This window comes from Hyla sarda, chromosome 2 (assembly GCF_029499605.1).
Source record: "Hyla sarda isolate aHylSar1 chromosome 2, aHylSar1.hap1, whole genome shotgun sequence".
Classification (NCBI taxonomy): Eukaryota; Metazoa; Chordata; class Amphibia; order Anura; family Hylidae; genus Hyla; species Hyla sarda.
The window spans coordinates 22,942,409-22,968,032 of NC_079190.1; the positions used below are offsets into that span (position 1 = coordinate 22,942,409).

General features: G+C 43.0%; 2 protein-coding genes across 6 annotated transcripts in view; one reads left to right on the forward strand and one right to left on the reverse strand.

Moving 5' to 3' along the window:
* Positions 1-15,456, forward strand: part of CCDC81 (coiled-coil domain containing 81) — a 95,158-nt gene extending 79,702 nt beyond the window's left edge. For 2 of the 4 annotated variants that reach the window (XM_056561388.1, XM_056561389.1), the window contains 6 exons: positions 221-328; positions 4,442-4,611; positions 7,785-7,863; positions 11,096-11,322; positions 14,658-14,783; positions 15,093-15,456. In XM_056561388.1, the coding sequence (XP_056417363.1) occupies positions 221-328; positions 4,442-4,611; positions 7,785-7,863; positions 11,096-11,322; positions 14,658-14,783; positions 15,093-15,231 (849 nt within the window). In that variant the 3' untranslated portion in view covers positions 15,232-15,456. Of the gene's footprint in view, positions 1-220; positions 329-4,441; positions 4,612-7,784; positions 7,864-11,095; positions 11,336-14,657; positions 14,784-15,092 lie in introns of all 4 variants that reach the window. The other 2 variants (XR_008889459.1, XM_056561387.1) reach the window with 2 other exon arrangements.
* A 4,721-nt stretch (positions 15,457-20,177) lies between these two features.
* Positions 20,178-25,624, reverse strand: part of ME3 (malic enzyme 3) — a 212,023-nt gene continuing 206,576 nt past the window's right edge. For both annotated transcript variants that reach the window (XM_056561390.1, XM_056561391.1), the window contains exons 12-15: positions 24,644-24,786; positions 23,332-23,505; positions 23,126-23,224; positions 20,178-21,787 (exon numbers count right to left, since the gene is read on the reverse strand). In XM_056561390.1, coding sequence (XP_056417365.1) covers positions 21,626-21,787; positions 23,126-23,224; positions 23,332-23,505; positions 24,644-24,786 — 578 coding nt within the window. In that variant the 3' untranslated portion in view covers positions 20,178-21,625. The remainder of the gene's footprint in view (positions 21,788-23,125; positions 23,225-23,331; positions 23,506-24,643; positions 24,787-25,624) is intronic.

The window sequence follows — 25,624 nt, forward strand, 5'->3', positions numbered from 1 at the left end:
ACACAATTAATTAGCATCCTCAGAAAGAACCAGCAGAATAGTGAGTGCAGCACGGGGGATAAAATAGCATGTAACTCAGGATCAGTACAGATTAGGTAATATAATATCTGTACACAATTAATTAACATTATAGACAATTTCTGTATATAAACTATATATTCTATATATTTCTACAGTGCTGCTACTGTCTGTCTGTATTTTTCTTGTACTTTGTCTCTAGTTACAAGCTCAGGCGAATCGAGAACAAAGAGAGAAAGATGCAGCGTACAACAAGGGTGTGGCAGAAGCCATCAGAAACGGCCAGAACGGTAGAAGCACAGAGTTTTATGTAAGAGCTTCAGTAACTAAGTTAAAGGGGTACTCTGCTGCTCAGTGTTTGGAACAAACTGTTCCGAATGCTAGAGCCGGCGCCGGGAGCTCGTGACGTCATAGCCCCACCCCCTCATGATGTCACACCCCGCCTCCTCAATGCAAGTCTATGGGAGGGGTCGTGACGGCTGTCCTCCCATACACCTGCATTGAGTGGGTGGGGCGTCGGCTCCCGGCGCCGGCTCTAGCGCTCAGAACAGTTTGTTACAAATGCTGAGCAGCTGAATACCCCTTTAAAGAGGTACTCCGGTGGAAAACTTTTTTTTTTTTTTAAATGAACTGGTGCCAGAAAGTTAAACAGATTTGTAAATTATTTCTATAAAAAAAATCTTAATACTTTCAGTACTTATTAGTAGCTGTATGCTACAGAGGAAAATATATATATTTTTTTATTTCTTTTCTGTCTGACCACAGTGCTCTCTGCTGACACCTGATGCCCGTATCAGGAACTGTCCAGAGCAGGAGAAAATCCCCATAGCAAACCTATGCTGCTCTGGACAGAGGTGTCAGCAGAGAGCACTGTGGACAAGACAAAAAAGAATTTCAAAAAGTAAAGAATTTCCTCTGTAGCATACAGCTGCTAAAAAGTACTAAAAGGATTAAGATTTTTTTAATAGATGTCATTTACAAATCTGTTTAACTTTCTGGCACCAGTTTATTTAAAAAAAAAAAAAAAAAAAAGTTTTCCACCGGAGTACCCCTTTAAGTTTATTAGGGTATATTTACATGCAGCAGATTTGTTCAAGAAATTTCAAAAATGTCTTTAAGGGGTATTCCAGGCAAAACCTTTTTTTATATATATCAACTGGCTCCGGAAAGTTAAACAGATTTGTAAATTACTTCTATTAAAAAATCTTAATCCTTCCAATAGTTATTAGCTTCTGAAGTTTTCTGTCTAACTGCTCAATGATGATGTCACGTCCCGGGAGCTGTGCATGATGGGAGAATATCCCCATAGGAACTGCACAGCTCCCGGGACGTGAGTCATCAGAAAGCAGTTAGACAGAAAACAGCAACTCCACTTCATAAGCTAATAACTATTGGAAGGATAAAGATTTTTTAATAGAAGTAATTTACAAATCTGCTTTCCGGAGCCAGTTGATATATAAAAAAAAGTTTTGGTCTGGAATACCCCTTTAATCTGAATGGGGATTTCATACAATTATGTACTTCTGCTAAAAAATTAGACCCAGAAATGTCTTTATTTACCCCCTGGAGTCACTGAAGACTGTACAAGATGGCCACACACACTGGCCCTCATTTACTAAGAGTGTCGGGTTTATCTCTGAGTGTTTCTTCATTTACTCCGTGTGTTTTTCTCCCTGATTTACTAATGTGTCGTACGGAAAAAATAAATTGTGTTGCACGGGTTGGAAATTGTGTTGCATGCCCACCGCACAGCGCAATCACATGCCCCCCACACAGCGCAATCACCTGCCCCCGCAGCGCATGTGTGTATATATATATATATATATATATATATGCCCCCGGCACAGCTCTATCATATACCCCCTGCAGCGCATGTGTACATATATATATATCCCCCCGCATAGCGCTATTATATACCCCCCGCAGCACATGTGAAGCGGCGGGGGGAGAGAAGCGGCGGCAGCAGGGCTCTAGACCCCAGGAAAGGCAGGGGGAGAGAAGCGGGCAGTGATGGCCTCTCTCCCCCGGCCTTTCCTGGGGGTATATCGGGGTATACACATGCACACACACGCACCCTCATTTTACCTAGGATATTTGGGTAAAAAACTTTTTTTACCCAAATATCCTTGGTAAAATGAGGGTGCGTGTTATAGGCCGGTGCGTGGTATACCCCGATAAATACAGTATATATATCCCCGCACAGCGCTATTATATACCCCCGCAGCGCATGTAGATATATATTATATATGCCCCGCACAGCGCATCTATATACGTATGCCTCTAAAGCGCTACCGTCAGTGCGCACAGCAACAACGCCGAAGCTAGAATGATCCCGGACCCCGGCAACAGGTAATTATAACACCGGGGATGGGGGAGGCGATGGGGCAGCTCTGGTGTTTGCTGAGGATTGTGTATAGAAGCGAAGTGGGGACCAGATAATGCTATATGTCTGCTCCCCACTTCACTTCTATATACATATGCCTCTGAAGCGCTATCACTGACAAGCACAGTGGTCTCCAACCTGCAACATCTGGAGGTCCGCAAGTTGTAGACCACTGAATTAGTCATTAATAGCGCTTCAGAGGCATACGTATATAGATGCCCTGTGCGGGGCATATATAATATATATCTACATGCGCTGCGGGGGTATATAATAGCGCTGTGCGGGGGGTATATATATATACACACACACATGCGCTGCGGCGGGGGACTAGACATATATAACGCAGCAGGGGGCAAGATATATAGAAGCTGTGGGGACATATACAAAACCCCAGCGATTCTATATATCTTTCCCCACCGCAGCTCGCAGGGATCCCTGATTGGCTCCTCAGTACCGGCCATTCAAGGATCCCGGCGGGGAATTTGAAAATGAAAGTAAAACACATCATACATTGCTGGGGAGCGGACCATGCTGCCCGCTCCCCTGCTTAATAACTTTTTATCAGATCGGGTCTCAGAAGTGAGACCCGATGCTATCAACCCCTGTACTACTACCCCCAACATGGAACAGACCCTGTTCCATGATGGGGGTAGGATTCACTGGGTTTTCAGTAATTGAGTTTTAGTGAAGAAAAATTCAGTTTTTCATCATACTCAAAGTGTTTTTTCTTTTTTTGTCGGGAACACGCCCCTTTTTGTGATAACCACGCCCATTTTGACGGGTTTAAAAAACACTCGGAGTGATGATATATTTTGTCGGGTTGTGCAACCAAATTTGGTCGCACAACCCGACAAAAAAAGTCCGGTTGACATTAGTAAATGAGGGTAATTGTGTCTGATAAGATGGGTGAGGAAAGGTTCGTGTATCTAAGGGACTGGATTCTGTATGGGGGAGGGATGACAGTAACAGGTTGTGATTGGCAAGATAGGACGGAGGGGGGGGGGACATGGAGGAAAAAAAAGTTGTATTTCTACATGGGGTCACTAAAAGTTATAGAGGGGAGACACGACAGTAACAGGGTGTGGTTGGTAGGAGGGGGTGATCACATGAAGAAAAGGTCCTGTATCCCTCCCTGAGTCACTGGAGGCTGTACAGGGAAGATAAGACAGTAACTGTGGGGGGAATTTATCAAGGGATTTGCACAGGTTTTTGTGTATATTTGTCGCAAAAATTTTGCATATGCAATTACTCAAAAAACATAAAAACATACACCGGCCCAGACCAGGCTTTCAAAAAGTTGCACAAAAGTGACGTGGGTGAAAAAAGTTGCACAAAAGTTGCAGAAGAAGGGGGTCATACAAAGTGTTGTTCTGAAGTGAAATTTCACAAAAATGTGTCCCTGCCCCATGTCTATCGCAGGCTCTGCACCATTTAATACATTTAGTGCATGTACATTCCAACTACACCATCAAACCCTGAGTATAACATCAGTGCACCTACCCCCCCCCCCCCCCCGTGAGTGGTAAGAAGGTTCATAACATGAAAAAAGGTTCCTGTATCCTCCCCTGAGGGACTGGATGTTGTATGGGGGAGGGTTGACAGTAAGGCTCGGTTCACACTGCGGAATCTCCAGGCAGAAAATTTCCACCCGGAGATTCCGAGTGCGGCCAGCACCGACGGAATGAGTCTGCGCTAGGACCACGCGGACACTGCAGTCTCCAATAGACTGCAATGTGTTCCGCGAGTATTTCCGCCTGAAGAACTAGCAACACCATTCTTCAGGCAGAAATTTTCAAGCGGATTTTGCGTTCACAAATTCCGAAGTGTGAATTTGTGAACGGAAAACCCATTCACTACACTATACTTTTTAGTAAGTGGAATTTCTGCTTCAATTTCAAAGCGGAATTGCAGGCGGAAATTCCGTAGTGTGAACCCGGCCTAACAGGTTGTGATGGGTAAGAGGGGCGATAACCTGAAGAAAAGTTCTTGGTTGTAAAATATGTACATTCCCTTTTAAAAGACCAATTCTCCTTCTTGCAGAGATCCTACATCTTCCAGAAAAGGCCCCTGACTCCTCCAGCTTTACTAAAACAAGAGCAGTACTACCAGTCGCTGACTAGACAAATGGCAGAGAGAAGAAGCAAAGACGTGAAAGAGAAGCAGGACCAGGACTTACTGGCCAAGCTAGAACAGGTTCAGCTGGCAGAAGGGTAATGAGACACCACATTATAGCAGAGCTGCTTCTCTCATACTCACCGATCACCCTTTTATAATGCAGTAGATTGACCACAGATAACACAGAATGACTTCACAGAACATTGCGCTAGGTTAGCTCTGCTACATATAGCAGAACTGCATTTCGACTTCAGCAGTCACAAATTTTTATATATATATTTTTTGTTTTAATTATTTTTATTTTTTATTTTTATTTTTTGCAAGGAGCCAAACCTGCTGCCAAAATCTACTTGGTACAGGGTCTCCAAAATGAAAGGGGTTACCTGTGATGAGACAACCACATTAGAGTCCCCATAGTACTACAATCTATTCCTAAATCATACCACCATACACTACTAATATAGTCCCCCCCCCCCACCCAATAAAGCACCTGAGTGTATCAAAACTGTTAGAAAGTCCATACACCACATAACATCAAAAGGTTCATTAAGTGAACAAATGGAAAAAGAAGTTCCATAAAACACAAATACTTTATTACATGACAAACAAAATACAGATCTCTCTCAGGTCATGTAAAGGCTAAGGCATTTCTAGCTCTTTATGCTCTTAGGCTCCTTTTACACCAGGTTTTCAGCCTATGGCTGAATGGCTGGGGGAGGGGAAAACCATGTGCTCCCGTACCCCAGCAGGACCGGTGCTGAAATCCATTGATTTTAATGAGCCGGTCGGCTCATTTTCCACCCGTATCCGGTTTTCTGACTGGACCTAAAACCGTAGTATACGGGGCAGAATTGAGCCGACTGGAGTTAAATGGTGACTCCAGTCAGCTCAATAAAGTCAATGGATTTCAGCACCGGTCCAGACCGGCTGGGGTACGGGAGCGCACGGTTTTCCCCTCCTCAGCCAGATCTGGCAGCCGTAGGCTGAAAACGTAGTGTGATGTAGTCAGTGTCATGAAAGGGGGGCAGGGAGCTGGGAGAAAGTGAGCCCTAACTGTCCCAACAAACGCTGTCCCTTCCTATTGCACATCTGCCCTAAACCACGGATCAACAACCACAACAATGGACCCTATACTGCACTAAAGTGCATGGGAATAAGAGTCAAACAAAACAAAGTTTACATGTCAGAAAAAAAAAGTCAGGAACATAACAGGAATACTACAAAGTTACAAACAGATATAGCAGGCAGGATATAGCAAACTAACTAACAGTTGAAGAACCAGGATCAAGATAATGGCAGATATAATAATATGAACAAGACTAGACATAAGGATAAATATACAGCAGACAAAACCAGGAGATGCAGGGGATGAACAGGTTAACTGAATGTCAGAACACTAAACAGGTCAAGAAATCAAGAGCACTGTTCACACTGGACTAAGAACAAGGACGCATGGAGGGATATGATTACTAAAGCCAAATAGGCTCTTAGCTAGCAGACACACTCACCAGTGTGAACAGGATACTAGCCGGGAACAAAAATCCTAAACACAAGCAAACACGGGTAAAGACACATGGCTAACTCACTCCTAGATAGACAGGTTAGCACAAGGCTCAGAACAGGATTCTATCCTAGGAGATCCAGGATCCAACAAGGTCAAAACAGGATTGACAAACGCACAATGTGAACACGGACTCATTAAACACAAAGCATATGCAGAATGAACAATACTAAAACCCCACAAATGCTAAATACTAAACTATACAAATACTAAAACAAAGCAAGCTAAAATCTATATCAAATAACTAGGACATGGAGCCATGGCTAACTAAAGACATTAGAGCACACACACAGACATAACAAAATTATGAAAACTTGGTCAGAGTAACAGGTGAAATTACCAGCCCAGAGCAGTACCTGAAGAGGCCTTATATACGCTCCCAGTGCTGAAGGGCTGTAAGGTTAACTCTTCCCAAACCAGGGAGAATAAACACAGAAACTGTTTAGACATAAACATAATGGCCCTTATTTACTAAGAGTGTTGTGTAGGTTTCTTTGTGGGTTTTAATTCCCTACAATTTATTTTCCACGGTATTTCCTAGGGTTTCCCTACATTTTCCACTTTCCCTACACTTTGCTTTTTTTTTTTTTACACATGCTCTGATCTGTTGGGTTTTCCTCAGCTCAAATCCACCACATTTTCTGTGGAAACTTTAGTAAATATGTTGGGATTTTGTGAAAATGTCGGGAACACGCCCCTTGTCTGTGACCATGCCCCCTTTCCCCGGTGACCACGCCCCTTTTTCAGGTTTTCTTAGCAAAATGGAGAGTTAGTCGGGGTTTTTTCAATTCTGGTGTAAAATCTGGAGCAGACAGAATTTCTGGCACAATGCGACAGAATCTGGCGCACAACCCGACAAAACATGTCAGGTTTGCAATAGTAAATGAGGGCCAATGTCTGAACAGGACCCAAAGCAAAAAAAATGCAAAATACAGATGAACGGACATTACAATCAGATTAGGAGTAAGAGCTTGTATTGCTAGATATTGTCGGCCTTTTCCTGCTACCTGTATTCCATTTGCCATGTAGTAAAGGATTTGGATTTTAGGGAACCTATTGAGGACTATGCAATTCTTTCCTGTGGACTTTGCTTTTGAGCCAATGATATTCTTTGAAACCAGCACAAAGCAAGCGAAATCCCGAGTGAGCATATTATGTTATGGGATTCTTGAAGTGATAGTTACCCTTTAACCTTTAGGTAAGTCTTTGGTATCCCACAATGACACCGTGAAGCCTTTGTCTTGCCTATGTACTTGAGGTCCTATTACACAGGCCCATGGGCTCCCGATGATGAGAGGGACGAACTCGGTGATCAGCACTTATTTACTGAGCTTTCGCTAGGCACACGGAATTGTGCGGCTGGGCCACATTTTCTCCGCTCCACAAAAGATCCAGTCAGCTGACGATATGAGGTTTCTTGTTCCTCAGCTGATTGCCTTTTTTTGCCGCAATTAACCAAAATCGCGGTAAAAATGTTTTAACATGATTTGAATTATTTGCATTAGAGCGCCATTTTGGTATTTCGTGTAAGAAATGCCTGTGGTTATTGGCTGCAGTACCGCTAATTTACTGCAACGCGTGCACACAGTCCTAAATGGGCTGATAATCGCAAACGAGCATAAGGGCCTTAGGGTGTATTGCAGTACTATTAGTACCCAAGGTCATTCATGTAGGTCCAGTCACCTGTCTGTGTGTTTTACCTTCTAGGTTGGCTGCTCAGAGGTCCAAATATTTAAGAGAGAAAGCTGAACAGATTCTATCCTACAAAAACGCCCTGGACACCCAGGTATGCCATTAAGCCTTTCCCCGGTGCTTATACTCCAAGCTAGGAGGGCTCTGTTTCTGGAACAGCACCACTCTTTTCCATGGGTTGTGCTTGGTATTGCACTTTAACCCTATTCAATTAAAGGGGTACTCCACCCATAGACACCTTATCCCCTATCCAAAGTATATCCGTGCAGCTCCCGGCATTCTAAACAGTTTGTCTGACATGAATGGAGGGGGAGTGATGTCACGTCTACGGCCACCCAAACCCAGTGTTCTAAACATACTGTTTAGAATGCCAGGTGTGACATGGGTGCTGCACAGAGATCATGGGGGTCCCAGTGGTGGGACCCCTGTGATCAGACATCTTATCCCCTATCCTTTGAAATGGGGATAAGATGTATGTGGGCAGAATACCCCTTTAAAAGCCACACGGCCCATGGGTAATGACGGTGCTGTTTCTGAAATTAAGTTGCCACATTTTTTTTAAATAATTTTACACAACCACTTGAAAGGGTTAACCTGTATGAGATTAAAATCCCTTTGATCTTTTCAAATTGATGGCTCCTCCTGCAGCTGCCGACCCTTAATAGCTATAAAAGGAACTGCGGCAATGTCCTATTCACTTAAATAGGACAAAACTTGTAGTTCCAAAAATACATCACGGACCGTTTTATATTTTCATGGAGCAGTGTGCAGGCTTTTTTTTTGTACTGCGGTCTTTTGTTTTTATTGATAGGATTTCGGGGTAAATGGGATTTTTTGATATATCCTTTTTTTTATTCCATGTGATATGACAAAAAAAAAAAAATTATATTTATATATAAGTCCGTATACTAAGAATACACGTCCGGCACCGCTAGCAACGTAGGACCACAATAGGGTATCCAGGTGTGGGCAATCCCAAAGGGTACCAGTGAATACGCATGTAGCAAGTCCCCAGGTAATGGTGCAGTTATCCAAGTAGCAAATATATACGAAGCAAAGTAATAGAATAGTTCTCTTGGAAAAAATTATAAATAAAGATAAAAAATGTAAAAAATAATAAATAAATTTAAAAAATAATAAATAAAGATAATTTTTTTTTTATATACGAAGCTAAGTAATAGAATGGAAGACTCACTCACCAAATTCTTGCTGGGAAGACAGCTTTCTTTATTGCAGCGCGCTGTGCAGAAAATCACCAGGTACGAAATTGCACAGGGAGCTGTAGATGGTAACAGGCAGGGGGGGCAGCAACTAGTTTCGCACACGTGGACACTCGTGCGAGCCAGAGGAAGCGCCCACGTGCATGAAACTAGTTGCTCCCCCCCTGCGCGCCCCCTGCCTGTTACCATCTACAGCTCCCTGTGCACCTTCGTAACTGATGATTTTCTGTACAGCAGGCTGCAATAAAGAAAGCTGTCTTTCCAGCAAGAATTTGGTGAGTGCGTCTTCCATTCTATAACTTCGCATATATATATATATATATATATATATATATATATATATATATTATTTTTTTTATCTTTATTTATAACATTTTTCCAAGAGAACAAAAAAAAAAAAAAAAACATAACCGAAGGAATAACCTCCCACAACAGGAGAAATCAAAACGAAAGCCAGATAATTAATACATTTTTTTTTTTAAATATGGTTACGTAAAAATCAATAGTTTTGATAAGTTTGAATATAAAAATTCTGTTTTTTATTTGATTTCTCATGTTGTGGGAGGTTTTTTCTTTCTGTTATATTTTTTGTTCTCTTGGAAAAAAAAAAATAATAATTTTTTTTTTTTAATATAGGGGATATTACATTTTTTTTTTTTATCACATTTTAATCCACCTGGGACCCTTGAATAGGTCACTGCTAGAGATGAGCGAACTTACAGTAAATTCGATTCGTCACGAACTTCTCGGCTTGGCAGTTGATGACTTTTCCTGCATAAATGAGCTCAGCTTTCAGGTGCTCCCATGGGCTGGAAAAGGTGGATACAGTCCTAGGAGACTCTTTCCTAGGATTGTATCCACCTTTTCCAGCCCACCGGAGCACCTGAAAGCTGAATACATTTATGCAGGAAAAGACATCAACTGCCGAGCCGAGAAGTTCGTGACGAATCAAATTTACTGTAAATTCGCTCATCTCTAGTCACTGCAATACATAAATAATGCAGTAAACTATGAAAACTGCAGATGTCCTATTACAGCTGACATGACAACTGATTGGAACCCTGTGATTGTGATAACTGACGCCAGCAGTGACTGGCGGGTGACTTCTAATCTTTCGATATACTTACCTTACAGATATTGCACCGCTTCCCTGATACCGGTCATGACGCTGTCTGCGGACTAATCTAGATGATGTCATGTTGTTCATTGCTTATTACTGTATTTTTGGCCATATAAGACGCTCCGGCATATAGGACGCACCCAATTTTAAAGAAGGAAAATCTAGAAAAAAAAAAAGATTCTGAACCAAATACAATGTAAATTATAGGACAGTGATCTTCAATCTGCGGACCTCCAGATATTGCAAAACTACAACTCCCAGCATGCCCGGACAGCCTTTGGCTGTCCGGGCATGCCAGGAGTTGTAGTTTTGCAACATCTGGAGGTCCACAGGTTGAAGACCACTGGTATAGGAGGTAATACTAACGTGTCCCCGCCGCTCCGGACCCGTCACCGCTCATCATCGCTGCCCTGGATGTTGCCCTCCATCGCTGTCGCCGCGTCCCCGGGGTGTCCCCGTCGCTCCGGAACGTCTCTGCTGCCCGGTATCCTCGCTCTCCGTTGCCGCCATCACGCTGCTACGCACGCCGCTCCTATTGGATGACGGGACGGCATGCGCAAAGGAGAGTGCCGGCCATGCAGGGGATCCCGGCACGAAGCAGACACCGAGGAGGCAGGTCCCTCCCGGTGTCCTGTAAGCTGTTCGGGACGCCGCGATTTCACCGCGGCGGTCCCGAACAGCCCAACTGAGCAGCCGGGTTAGTGTCACTTTCCCTTCAGATGTGGCGGTCAGCTTTGATTGCCGCATCTGAAGGGTTAATACAGGGCATCACCGCGATCGGTGATGTCCTGTATTAGCCGCGGGTCCCGGCCGTTGATGGCCGCAGGAACCGCCGCGGTATGACAGGGTTTTAATGTGTATTTGCCGTATAAGACGCACCAACTTTCCGCCCCCCCCCCAGTTTTGGGGAAGAAAAAGTGCATCTTATACGGCAAATAATACGGTAAATACATTTGACCAGAGGTCTTTATTCACTGTTGATGTAGGTGACAATGAAGCCCAGTTTTGCTCTGCCACCTGCAGCGGAGGACCCAGAACCGGTTTTTGGCCGACATGACATGAACAATGAGAAACTGGTGGAACAGAAGAGGCGAGCCCAGGAGGTGTCCAAGCATCAGCTTGAAGCTGCAGCAGAACATAAACGCCTGGCCATACTGAATGACCTGGTGCAGCAGAGGAAGGAAGCGGACATGTTACGGCGTTCTAAAGAACTGTACGTTACATGGGTAGGAAGGGGTTAACACTGGGTATTATAAATTACTTACATTTGTTTTTTTTATGCATAAAACAGATCTGCACTGGGCAAGAATTCTCCATTGATTTAACTTTACAAAGCTTCTTTGTGTAGGAATTGGCTTAAAGGAGTACTCCTTTTTTAATCGACTGGTGCCAGAAAGTTAAACAGATTTGTAAATGACTTCTATTTAATAATCTTAATCCTTCCAGTACTTATCAGCTGCTGTATACTACAGAGGAAGTTGTATAGCTCTTTCCAGTCTGACCACAGTGCTCTCTGCTGACACCTCTGTCCATGTCAGGAACTGTCCAGAGCAGAAGCAAATCCCCATAGCAAACCTCTCCTGCTCTGGACAGTTCCTAACATGGACAGAGGTGTCAGCAGAGAGCACTGTGGTCAGACAGAAAATAATTTCAAAAAGAAAATAGCTTTCTATGGAGCATACCGCAGCTGATAGGTACTGGAAGGATTAAGATTTTTTAATAGAAGTCATTTACAAATCTTTAACTTTCTGGCACCAGTTGATTGTGAATTTTTTTTTTCCACCGGAGTACCCCTTTAAGGGTTCCTCCCATATTAATGGGGATTTGAGTGACCCATCCATGTCTAAATAAATTATATGGGCATATAAGTGATAGGGATCGACCGATATTGATTTTTTTAGAGCCGATAACCTGTGAACTTTCAGGCCGATAGCTGATAACTTTTTTTGGAAAACATTTTTTTTTTTACACAAATCTGCTTTTAAATGAACATGTTTATTGTTAACGTTTAGCTTTTAGTTGCAGACATTAGTAGCAGCCCCCTTGTAGACAGCAGCCCCCATCCCCTTGTAGACAGCAGCCCCCCCCTTGATAGTGCTCACCTGCGACTGTCCTCAGGTGTTGCCGCTCCGCTGTCCCGTTCTCCCGATCGCATCATGGCGTCCCATGGAGGAGCATGTGACATTCATGTCACTCTGCTTCCTCAGTAGCGTTATGCTGGGTGTAGGGAAGGAGGTCGAGTGACATGTTACTCCATAGGACGCCATGATGCGATCGAGAGAACGGGACAGCGGTGCCAGGCCGCACAGCAGCAGGTATCGGACATGGACGCACGCGCTGGACGCATTATCGGCAAGGTTAGATGTCAATACCGATAACTTACAAAATCATGAATATCGGATAGAACGCCTACATAATTTACGCACACACAATACTGTCGTTTTCCTGTAAACAACGTAGGCACAGATAGTACTCCCTGTTTACTCGTGTCAATAATTTAGGTGCACATATTGTGTACTTCTTGTTTCTTCTTCTAAATGATTTAGGTACAGATAGTACTTCTCCCTGCCTTTGCCAGTAAATGATCTAAGCACAGACAATGCTGCCTCCTTATCTCTCCCTAAATTATATAGGTACAGATAGTACTGCCTCTGCCTGTAAATGATGCAGGTACAGATAGAACTGCCTCCCTGCTACTCCCTGTAAATAAAATAGGTACAAACAATACAGCTTTTTCCTGTATATCATTTAGAGAGGCTTTACTTTTTGTGCCTATGTCATTTACAGGGAGAGTAAGGGAGGCAGTACTATCTGTGATTATGTCATTTACAGGGAGAGACAGGCAGGCAGTACTATCTGTGATTATGTCATTTAGAGGGAGGGAAAGGGAGGCATTACTATCTGTGTTTGTCATTTACAGTGAGAGACAGGGAGGCAGTACTATCTGTGAATAACAGGGAAAGTAAGGGAGGCAGTACTATCTGTGATAATGTGATTTACAGGGAGAGTAAGGGAGGCAGTACTATCTGTCTACTATTATGTCATTTAGGCCCCTTTCACACTACCATTATGACCCAGTAGTGTGACGGCTGTCACGACTGATGGGGAGAATAGCGGGAGAAAAAATAGTGCTTGCACCATCTTTTTCTACCGCTTGTCTCTCTGCAAATAGCGGCACAAGATGGACCCCATTGACTATAATGGGGTCCATTGGGACCTGTTATTGCCCATTGCACACCGTCAAAATGACGTCCGTCAAACTCCCCAAAAAAAGTTTGATGCCCATTATTGACGGGGTGCAACAGTAGTGTAAGTGTAGCATTACAGGGAGAGAAAGAAAGGCAGTACTATCTGTGATCATGTTATTTACAGGGAGAGATAGGGAGGCAGTACTATCTGTGATTATGTAATTTACAGGAAGAGAAAGCGAGGCAGTACTATCTGTAATTATGTAATTTTACAGGGAGGCAGTACTATCTGTGATTATGTCATTTACTGGGAGGCAGTACTATCTGTAATTATGTCATTTACAGGGAGAGACAGGCAGGCAGGCAGTACTATCTGTGATTATGTCATTTACAGGGAGAGACAGGCAGGCAGTACTATCTGTGATTATGTCATTTACAGGGAGAGACAGGCAGGCAGTACTATCTGAGATTATGTGATTTACAGGGAGAGTAAGGGAGGCAGTACTATCTGATTATGTCATTTAGGCTTCTTTCACACTACAGTTATGACCCGGTAGTGTGTCAGCAGTAAGGACCGCCGGGGAGAATAGCGGGAGAAAAAAAATAGTGCTTGCACCGTCTTTTTCTCCCGCTATTCTCTCTACAAATAGCAGCGCCCAATGGACCCCATTGACTATGATGGGGTCCATTGGGACCTGTTATTGCCATTTGCACCCCGTCAAACTCCCAAAAAAAAAAAAAAGTTTGACGGGGCGCAACAGTAGTGTAAATGTAGCCTTACAGGGAGAGATAGGGAGGTTGTAATATCTGTGATTATGTCATTTACAGGGAGCTATAAGGAGGCAGTACTATCTGTAATTATGTAATTTATAGGGAAAATTAGGGAGGCAGTACTATCTGTGATTATGTCATTTACAGGGAGAGTAAGGGAGGCAGTACTATCTGTGATTATGTCATTTACAGGGAGAGTAAGGGAGGCAGTACTATCTGTGATTATGTCATTTACAGTGAGAGTAAAGGAGGCAGTACTATCTGTGATTATGTAATTTACAGGGAGAGTAAAGGAGGCAGTACTATCTGTGATTGTCATTTACTGGGAGAGTAAGGGAGGCAGTACTATCTGTGATTATGTCATTTACAGGGAGAGTAAAGGAGGCAGTACTATCTGTGATTGTCATTTACTGGGAGAGTAAGGGAGGCAGTACTATCTGTGATTATGTCATTTACAGGGAGAGTAAAGGAGGCAGTACTATCTGTGATTGTCATTTACTGGGAGAGTAAGGGAGGCAGTACTATCTGTGATTGTCATTTACAGGGAGAAATGGAAACCCCCTTAATGTTTTCTCCGTCTGTGCTGCAGGTTGTTGTCAGATAGAGCGGTGCAGTTTGAGAAGATTCATAGATTACAGAAGGCGTTACAGGAGGACTGGGTGAAGAGCTCCGAAATAAAGAGACAGAAGGAGCACAAAGAGGAACTACACCTGCAGTAAGTCTGGTCACAGTACCACCTGCTCCTCTTCATACCCCTCCCATTCATCCCAATGGCACTTACAGGAATCCATGCCCATGCTGAAACAAAAGCCCCAATAAGTTCTGATACCTTACACCATTGTTTCCCAACCAGTGTGCCTCCAGGTGTTGCGAAACTACAATTCCCAGCATGCCCAGACAGCCTTTGGCTGTCTGGGCATGCTGGGAGTTGTAGTTTAGCAACAGCTGGCGGCACCCTGGTTGGGATACACTGCCATACAGAGACACCACTGCTTCCTGTTACATGTTCCTTTATTCTGCGCAGGGCTGGGAGCGAGCTCGTCCTAGACCAGTTAGAGAAGTACCGCCGCTGCTTCCAGTGTAAGAGGCGCACGTCCAACTGCGGAGAGACCAACGTGTGGTGCGAGTCCAGATACATCCCCGGATCCCGGCTCATGGTTTGACACCACATTTCTGTCTGGATAGAGGATGATTCGTTACTTGATGTCTACATGATGATTATAGTTAATTATAAGACAAAAAAAAAAACCTATCCTACCTCCGTCTCTGGTACATACAGCTCATTGGATCTGCAGCGCTGGTGATGAAATCGCAAAAAAAAAAAGGCATGAAAAAGAATTGTAACCTGTATAAATAGAATAAAGCTGTTTTTTTCCCTGTTCTATTCCAAGAGAGTAATTAAAAATACCTAGAATATTGGTGGGCCTAGTGGATCCATCTTCTGATGATACTTCCAGCAGGATAATGCCCCATGTCACATGACTTCATCTCATACAGGACAATGAGGTCACATGACATCATCTCATACAGGACAATGAGGTCACATGACTTCATCTCATACAGGACGATGAGGTCACATGACATCATCTCATACAGGACAATGAGGTCACATGACTCCAATGGCCTCCACAGTCACCAGATTTCATCCTATAGATCATCGCTGGGATGTGGTGGAACCGGAGATTCTCATCATGGATCCGACAAATCTACAGCAACTGTGTGATGTCATCATGTCCATATGGAACTGTGTGATGTCATCATGTCCATATGGAGGAAGTGTGTGATGTCATCATGTCCATATGGTGGAACTGTGTGATGTCATCATGTCCATATGGAGGAACTGTGTGATGTCATCATGTCCATATGGAGGAAGTGTGTGATGTCATCATGTCCATATGGTGGAACTGTGTGATGTTATCATGTCCATATGGAGGAAGTGTGTGATGTTATCATGTCCATATGGAGGAATTGTGTGATGTCCTCATGTCCATATGAAGGAACTGCGTGATGTCATCATGTCCATATGGAGGAACTGTGTGATGTCGTCATGTCTATATGGAGGAACTGTGTGATGTCGTCATGTCTATATGGAGGAACTGTGTGATGTCGTCATGTCTATATGGAGGAACTGTGTGATGTCGTCATGTCTATATGGAGGAACTGTGTGATGTCGTCATGTCCATATGGAGGAACTGTGTGATGTCGTCATGTCTATATGGAGGAACTGTGTGATGTCGTCATGTCTATATGGAGGAACTGTGTGATGTCGTCATGTCCATATGGAGGAACTGTGTGATGTCGTCATGTCTATATGAAGGAACTGTGTGATGTCGTCATGTCCATATGGAGGAACTGTGTGATGTCATCATGTCCATATGGAGGAACTGTGTGATGTCATCATGTCTATATGAAGGAACTGTGTGATGTCGTCATGTCTATATGGAGGAACTGTGTGATGTCATCATGTCCATATGGAGGAACTGTGTGATGTCATCATGTCCATATGGAGGAAGTGTGTGATGTTGTCATGTCTATATGGAAGAACTGTGTGATGTCGTCATGTCCATATGGAGGAACTGTGTGATGTCATCATGTCCATATGGAGGAAGTGTGTGATGTCATGTCCATATGGAGGAAGTGTGTGATGTCATTATGTCCATATGGAGGAAGTGTGTGATGTCATCATGTCCATATAGAGGAACTGTGTGATGTCATCATGACCATATGGAGGAACTGTGTGATGTCATCATGTCCATATGGAAGAACTGTGTGATGTCGTCATGTCCATATGGAAGAACTGTGTGATGTCGTCATGACCATATGGAAGAACTGTGTGATGTCATCATGTCCATATGGAGGAAGTGTGTGATGTCATCATGTCCATATGGAGGAACTGTGTGATGTCATCATGTCCATATGAAGGAAGTGTGTGATGTCGTCATGTCCATATGGAGGAACTGTGTGATGTCGTCATTTCTATATGGAGGAACTGTGTGATGTCATCATGTCCATATGGAGGAACTGTGTGATGTCATCATGTCCATATGGAGGAAGTGTGTGATGTCGTCATGTCTATATGGAAGAACTGTGTGATGTCGTCATGTCCATATGGAGGAACTGTGTGATGTCATCATGTCCATATGGAGGAAGTGTGTGATGTCATTATGTCCATATGGAGGAAGTGTGTGATGTCATTATGTCCATATGGAGGAAGTGTGTGATGTCATCATGTCCATATGGAGGAAGTGTGTGATGTCATTATGTCCATATGGAGGAAGTGTGTGATGTCATCATGTCCATATAGAGGAACTGTGTGATGTCATCATGACCATATGGAGGAACTGTGTGATGTCATCATGTGCATATGGAAGAACTGTGTGATGTCGTCATGTCCATATGGAAGAACTGTGTGATGTCGTCATGACCATATGGAAGAACTGTGTGATGTCATCATGTCCATATGGAAGAACTGTGTGATGTCGTCATGTCCATATGGAAGAACTGTGTGATGTCATCATGTCCATATGGAGGAACTGTGTGATGTCGTCATGTCCATATGGAAGAACTGTGTGATGTCATCATGTCCATATGGAGGAACTGTGTGAGGTCATCATGTCCATATGGAGGAACTGTGTGATGTCATCATGTCCATATGGGGGGGGGGGGGGGGGGGAAATCTCTGAGGAACGTCTCCAGCACCTTGTAGATATATATGCCAACAAGAATGAAGACAAAAGGAGGTCCAACCCAGTATTAGCAATGTGTACCTTATAAAGTGGCCATTACAATTCTATAGCACATACCTGAGGCCTGAAGATGTCTGGTAATAACATGCTAACGCTAGTCGGAAAATATTTCAACAGGAATTTCAAGTTTATATAAAAGCTTTATACAGGAAAGAATTGCTGTAAATGTAGCAGAGCGGAAGGTTAAAAATAATAAAAACAACATGACCAGACAAGAGTGACGGAGACATAATGGCGATAAGTGTACAGAGCGTCATGTAAAAGAAGCCGAGTTTATTTTAAAAGGAGTTACAAGTATAAAAGTTTCCCCGGTGGTCCGAGTATAACAGAAACATTCGGTCACATAAGTAATAGTGCATACACGTCACCATCACAAGGGCCAAGGATCCTTACATTGGTTTAAGGAATCTTGAGGCATCTGCACGGATTAGAGGCGGAGCCTAAGGCTGGGGTCACGCTACGATTCGGATACGAGCACAAGATAATTTACACAGTTCACGGACGGCATCCAATGTCTGCAGTATTAGGGGTAACTCATTCACAATAACGAAATTCATGGTGGAATCAGCCTTGCAGCACACTCCCATTGATTTTAAAGGGGCACTCCACTGGAAAACATTTTCTTTAAAATCAACTGGTGCAAGAAAGTTAAACAGATTTGTAAATTACTGTTAAAAAAAATCTTGATCCTCCCAGTACTTATCAGCTGCTGTATGAGCCACAGGAAGTTCTTTTCTTTTTGAATTTCCTTTCTGTCTGACCACAGTGCTCTCTGCTGACACCTCTGTCCGTTTTAGGGACTGTCCAGAGCAGGAGCAAATCCCCATAGCAAACCTATCCTGCTCTGGACAGTTCCTGACATGGACAGAGGTGTCAGCAGAGAGCACTGTGGTCAGACAGAAAGGAAATTCAAAAAGAAAAGAACTTCCTGTGGAGCAGAAAGCAGCAGCTAAGTACTGGAAGGATGAAGATTTTTAAATAGAAGTAATTTACAAATTTGTTTAACTTTCTGACACCAGTTGATTTAATAAAAAATGGTTTTCCAGTGGAGTGCCCCTTTAACGGGTTTTCCTCGGCTGTGTTCACACTACGGAAGTTTCACAACGGAACTTCCGAGGAGGATTCAAATTATGGCGATAGATTGACCATGTTTAATCTTCTTCTGCCGGATCCGATAGTAAAAGCCTATTGGTCAATGGGACTTTGAGTTTCAGCGCTTATTGCTGCAGCAAATTCCATGGGAACAGGCGCCAAAAATATAAGTCCCATAAGCGCCGATTCAGCATAGCTTCTGCTCCATTTAAAAGGAGTACTCCACTGGCCAGCATTGGGAAGTAAATGTTCCGAGCACCGTTTTCATGCGGCGGGGGTCTGCCACCCCCTTTGTGACATCACGGCCACACCCCCATCACTTCCGAATGCTGGCCAGTGGAGTACCCCTACAACATGGAGCAGAAAGGACACCGATCAAAAGAAGAATTTAGCAAGGAAATTGTCCTCGTTGGGTTCTGTAGTGTGAACAGATACATAGGTTTCAGTAAGTTCCACGCGTTTCGATGACCGCACATGTGGTCAGTTACCCACAACATTAGTGGATGTCCCAGCTGACAGACCGCCATCGCCACGGTGGGAAAAAAAAACCCTATAAACAGCCATTAGCTCCAGCTAAGTACACAATGTAAAATATCACAAAACCGAAAAGACTCTGCGCCAGTAAGCGATAAAATGTTGGGTACAGCCGGCAACATACATTACATATATATCGGCACGTAACATCGATTTTTGTACTAAAACAAAATGGCGGAGGGGTAACAGGAAAGATTTCGCCCTAATGATGCTTTGTTTTCACCCTGGGCCGACATCTGTTGTCTATGGCCGTCTGTAGGAACGGTCTGTAGCTGCTGACGGACGCTGTTCATGGTACAATGAAACACAGTGGTTATTTTTTTTGATACCCGCCATGTTTAGTATAAAATCAACATTTAAAAAAATGTAATATTCTCGTAAGACTGTAATGACACAAAATGTCTAAGCTTCATGTATAGAACTTAGATATGAGCCATTTTGTCCAGGTGGCAACCAAACAAAGGGGTATTCCAGGCAAAAACATCTTATCCCCTATCCAAAGGACCGCTGCTGGGACCCCCCCCCCCCCCACCCCCGCGATCTCCCTGCAGCATTCTACGCAAGTAGTGAATCTCCAGTTTCGGAAACCTCCGGGTTTCCGGGACTGGGGACGTGACGTCACGCCATGCCATGCCCCCTCCATTCATGTCTATGGGAGGGGGCGTGAAGCCCCCTCCCATAGACATGAATGGAGGGGGCGTGGCGTGACGTCACGTCCCCAGTCCCGGAAACCCGGAGGTTTCCGAAACTGGAGACGCAGCCCCGCATAGAATGCTGGTGCTGCAGGGAGATCACGGACATCTTATCCCCTATCCTTTGGATAGGGGATAAGATGTTTTTGTCCGGAATACCCCTTTAAAGCTTTCAATTTCCCATGCCAGGGTAAAGAAAGTAAAGCTGCAAACTGGTTGCTATGGGCAACATGGCTCCTCTCTGAGCATTATATGTTGAAGTACAGTAAAAGACTAGGCCTTATGTATACAAATGACACAAGGTTACTGCATACTTGTAAGCAAAATATTCTTGCAGAGACCAATTTCAGTGGTTTAGGCTTTTCTAGATCCTACATGGTCATAGACAGTTTAGGAGCCACATCGGTAATGGTGGCGGCGGCCATTTTGTTAGCTGTGCCAGCATACAAGTGGTTTTTCTGAACATGCATTGGGTGATCCGACTCCACAATTGTGGCCTGGTTATCATCAAATGTACGGGATCCTAGTGTACTCCCCTATAAGAAACGGGAATGGCTGCAGGTGACATTAGGAAGAGATTCATGTCCATGCTGAGCGGTCGGACTACTGAGGACAACAGTACAGGGCCCAGCGGGTTTCATCCACAGGTCTAATTCCTATTAATATAACTTGTATACAAAACTCAATGGGCATCATATAGTTGTCTGACAACCCCGCTGCCTAATATTGACGTCTGTCTATTCAACCTGAAGAACATGTGCATGAAACTCAAAGGGCGCTGTATAGTTGCCTGACAACCCGACTGCCCAACGTGGACTTGTGTCTCTGGAGATCGGGATCCTTACCCATGCTGTATGCCAATGCCTACATCTTGGATGGTCTTGTAAGGTGTTGAGGATAAATGGTTGACACTGCTGTTCACATAGTTGCTATAAGATGGTGGCCATTTGAATACAGCATGGTTAAAGGGGTACTCTGGTCCCAAGACATCTTAGGGGGTCCCGCCGCAATCTAGCATTCAGCACCTACCTGTAAGTACTGCCGGAAGCGCTGGAGGCTCTCAGTCTTATGCCTCCCGACCACAGGGACGGAGTATCGTGCCATCACGACTCCGCCCCCGTGTGCCGTCACGCCCCACCCCCTCAATGCAAGTCTATGGGAGGGGGCCTTTGGATAGGGGATAAGATGTCTTGGGGCCGGAGTACCCCTTTAATAGCCCAGAGATCCGAATCCCCAGACCAGGGCTAGTACCCGTAAAGCCATAGTGGGACATATTTGATTAATAAATCCTTAATCCACCATTATAGATTCACATTAAACCCACTGGTCAGGTGATGGCCACGTAAGGATAAGCTTGTATTACATTCATTGTATTCCAGGTGATGGTTCCTTGCTTTATGGATTATGGTTAGGTTTGATATGGGCTTGTTTCGGAGTCCTCCCGGTGGAGTGTTTAACAGTGCAACATCACAATGACCATGACAAGATGCAGGTTACACGTCTTGTATCGCCATGGCGTTCTCTGGCCACTGGTAATTTTCAATGGTAAAGGAGTCATAGTCCGGGCTGTAGACCAGGGATCTCACAAACGCCTCCTTGTCCTGGGGCTCTGGATACCACGAAGCCAAATTATTCTTGTAAGCGTAGTCGACAACCTAAGAAGCCGATAAGAAGAACGGTTGGTTACGGAGTCCAGTACTGTAGACTGCGGAGCACAATCATAGGATGAATAGATTCTATAAAGCTACGGAGGTCATGACTGACGCCTGATGTGTTCTGTAAACCTCAGCCTCCATAGTACAGGAACCTCTGTAGGTGCCATCTACAGTGATATAATATAATATGGTGACTATATCTGAAGACTAAGGGGAAGATTTATCAAAACCTGTCCAGAGGAAAAGTTGCTGAGTTGCCCATAGCAACCAATCAGATCACTTCTTTCACTTTTGAAAAGGCCTCTGAACAATGAAAGAAGCGATCTGATTGGTTTCTATGGGCAACTTTTCCTCTGGACAGGTTTTGATAAATCTCATATATATTATATATAAATATATGTACACACACACATATATATATATATATATATATATATACACACATACACACATTTTAGTTATTTTTCTATCCTGAAACAGAAATTCTTATAAATTTATGCAAATCTATTGTCAACATATTTGAAATATTTGACATTGCATTAGACTGTAGTGTGGCTTTCCTTTTTAAAGTGTCCCTGTCATATGAAATATTTTTTGACAGGTCAAAAGTTTTGATCAGTCAGCTAAGGGCACTTCACTCCAATCGAATCGCTGGGTGATCTCAGTCATGCGGCCCCATTATAAGTTTGTGGGGCCACATGTTTTGACATGTCTCTGTGACATTTGAAACGTTTTTGAAATAACGGGAAATATATATACAATAGAAGAACGGGAAATATATATAAATATATGAAAGTAGCAAATTACAACTTAATCAGGTGTTTATGATATATTTTTTTTTAAGTGATTCTTTTTGCATATTTAACAAACAAATTAAACAGAAAAATAAACAAAAAAAACTAAACAAAAACAGGACATCGGCTAGGAGACGATAAGGTACAGAAATCCGCAAAAACATAAAAAGGATATTATACCATAAGGGACTAGTAACAGAGTTTGAAAACAGAAGAATATAAAAGCACAACACAGCATTTTTATATTTTTTTGAAATATTACCCTATTTACACTGGCCACTATAGCACACACAACACTCTTTAGCTCACTTGTCAGCTTTGCAGTTTAGCCTGGGTCAGAGTCCACAAAGTCATCTCATTATCATTATAGTGTAATTTAGTTACCAACAGCTGCAGTTTGTATAACTGAAGGCCTAGATAAGGCAGAATAGTAACGCTATATGGCTTTGTGAGAAAAATCTGTGTGTGTTACATGTGTATTCGGGATTACCTGTGATTTTTCCCTTTTACATTGAAGGGTTGAAATCTACTATGAAAATCTTACCTTGACGGCAATTTTGAAGGACACTTCTCTTATGCTACTTAGTGGAGGATACAATCTGCCCTCAGCGAGATTTTCTGCAGTCACATCTTCTGCAATAGCCTAAGAGGAGACAAAAGTTTCCAGGTACCATAAAAGTGAACGGGATAGATTAAACAATATCTACATTTTTACTTGCTGACTATACAGTTCGCTTTAGAAACACGTACCTCTGCTGTGGTCAGGAAGATGTCCTCAGAGATATGTCGGACCCCACAGGCGATGACTCCCAGAGCCACACCGGGAAAGACATAGGCATTATTACCTTGACCCGGATAAAAGGTCTGTCCATTTGGAAGGGTCACCTTAGAGAATGGGCTCCCACTGGCAAAAATACCACGACCCTGGGGCAGGGAGGACACATTTTGTGAATACGATGATGTAGATAAAAAAAAAAAAAAATGGACACTATCTTTAATGGTTATCAGCAGTTATGGATGATTCCACACAAAAAAACTATAATATAATAAAATATAATAAAACTATAACAAAAAACAAAAACATCTATAATGGGGTATCTAGTGAGGAGGCTCATTGGCACCATTTTATCTGGCGTCGAGGGCCTGCAAAGGTGCGTAGTCTACACGGATTCTTCAACCTCTATATACATGATTGCTGGGGCTGGCATCACTATAGGGCAGTGTTTCCCAACCAGGGTGCCTCCAGCTGTTGCAAAACTACAATTCCCAGCATGCTGGGAGTTGTAGTTTTGCAGAAACTGGAGGCACCCTAGTTGGGAAACACTGATGTACACCAGTGACTTTATGGATAATAATAATAGTAATAATAATAGTAGTAAAAAAAATTATAATTATTTAATAATTATAATGATTTTATTATTAATAATAATAATAATAATAATAATAATTAGGATTGAGCGAACTTACAGTAAATTGGCTCATAGCGAACCTGGCAGCTCTGCTGTTGATTACTTTAGTCTGTATATATTAGTTCAGCCTTTCAAGGGCTCCATTTGCCTGGAAAAGGTGGATACAGACCTAGCAGACCTAAGACTGTCATCCCAGACTTTTCCAGGCAACCAGAGCCCTTGGAAAGCTGAACTAATTTACGCTGACTAAAGTAATCAAAGGCCGAGCCACGAGGTTCGCTATGAGTTCACTCAACTCTAATAATAACAATAATAATTAACAATAATCATTACAATTATTATTAATAACCAATAATTATTAATAATAATAAAATAATAATTATTAAATCAATAATACATTTTTTTTACTACTACAACTACCATTAATAATAATTAGTATTAGTAGTAGTATCATTATTAACAATAAATATAATAAAATATAATTGTTAATTATTATAATAAATAATGTTTATTATTATAACTATAAATTTGTTCTAAATATAAGTTTGATACATGACTGTATTGCTGCTAAATATTTCATGGTCGATAGTTTCGGGGATCTGGATCTAGAACTATTAATTGCATAAAACATATTGGCGGAACTCTCCCCTTACCTCCGTCAGCTGGTAGCACTGCTCCGCCGTACACTCCGCCTTGCTGGTTGGATTACTTAGTGCAAATATAATTGGTCTTTTATTGTACGCCGCCATGTTTTTCAGGATCTTTTCCGTAAATGCGCCTCCAATAGCAGCAACACCTATGAAAAGAAGAAGAATAAATTCCACCATCATTGATAATTTCAATTGCTCAACAACCTTTGGGTTGCAAGTCCAACTACACAATAAAACTATATAATCACTGACTATAAAAATAATGCATCCAGATAGAGGTGTTGGATTGCTGCAATACTGGGCATGCAGTTATGGTAGGGTCTGGGTTAGACACATGGTCACATGAGGCAGTAAACCGGCTTTCCCCGCTGCAAGATTAAAAGGTTCTCAGAGGCTTCTTTAGGGCAGTGTACTCTTGGAGAGAGATCGGTGACTGATAGACATGCACCCGAAGATATAATCAGTTGACTGACTGAGAAGAGGCCCATCATTGGACTGAGAGAAACTGCCGACTATTTAGGCTGATCTGACCAAGTTCTAAGGAGGTGTTTGGAGCAATGGTTACATGAGGTCAGTTTTCAAAAAGCTCATTCAGACACAGGTGGCACCTTTATTACTGCCCCCCCCCCCATCTCTTCAAAACAAATCCCCCCCGCTCGTCTCTTTAATAGACTCGCCTGTCTCTTCCACCCCCCCCCCCTATTTCCAGGTAGGTAGCCGAAGGTAATTTAGTGTCACAGCGCCCATTGTGTCCCTGCCATTGATAGTAAGCCATCGTTGCCATTGTGTGCAGTGGTGTTTGGAATGAGAACCCTGGAATGTAACAGACAAACTACATTGTCTTTAGCGACAAATCTATGATATGTGTGGGATCCAATGAAGGTCATGGTGAGCGCTTCAATCCTACATACACACTTGCCCCCTGCTGGTGTAATGATCTGGGAAGCTATCACATATGGCGGTCACTCCTACTAGTGATAACAG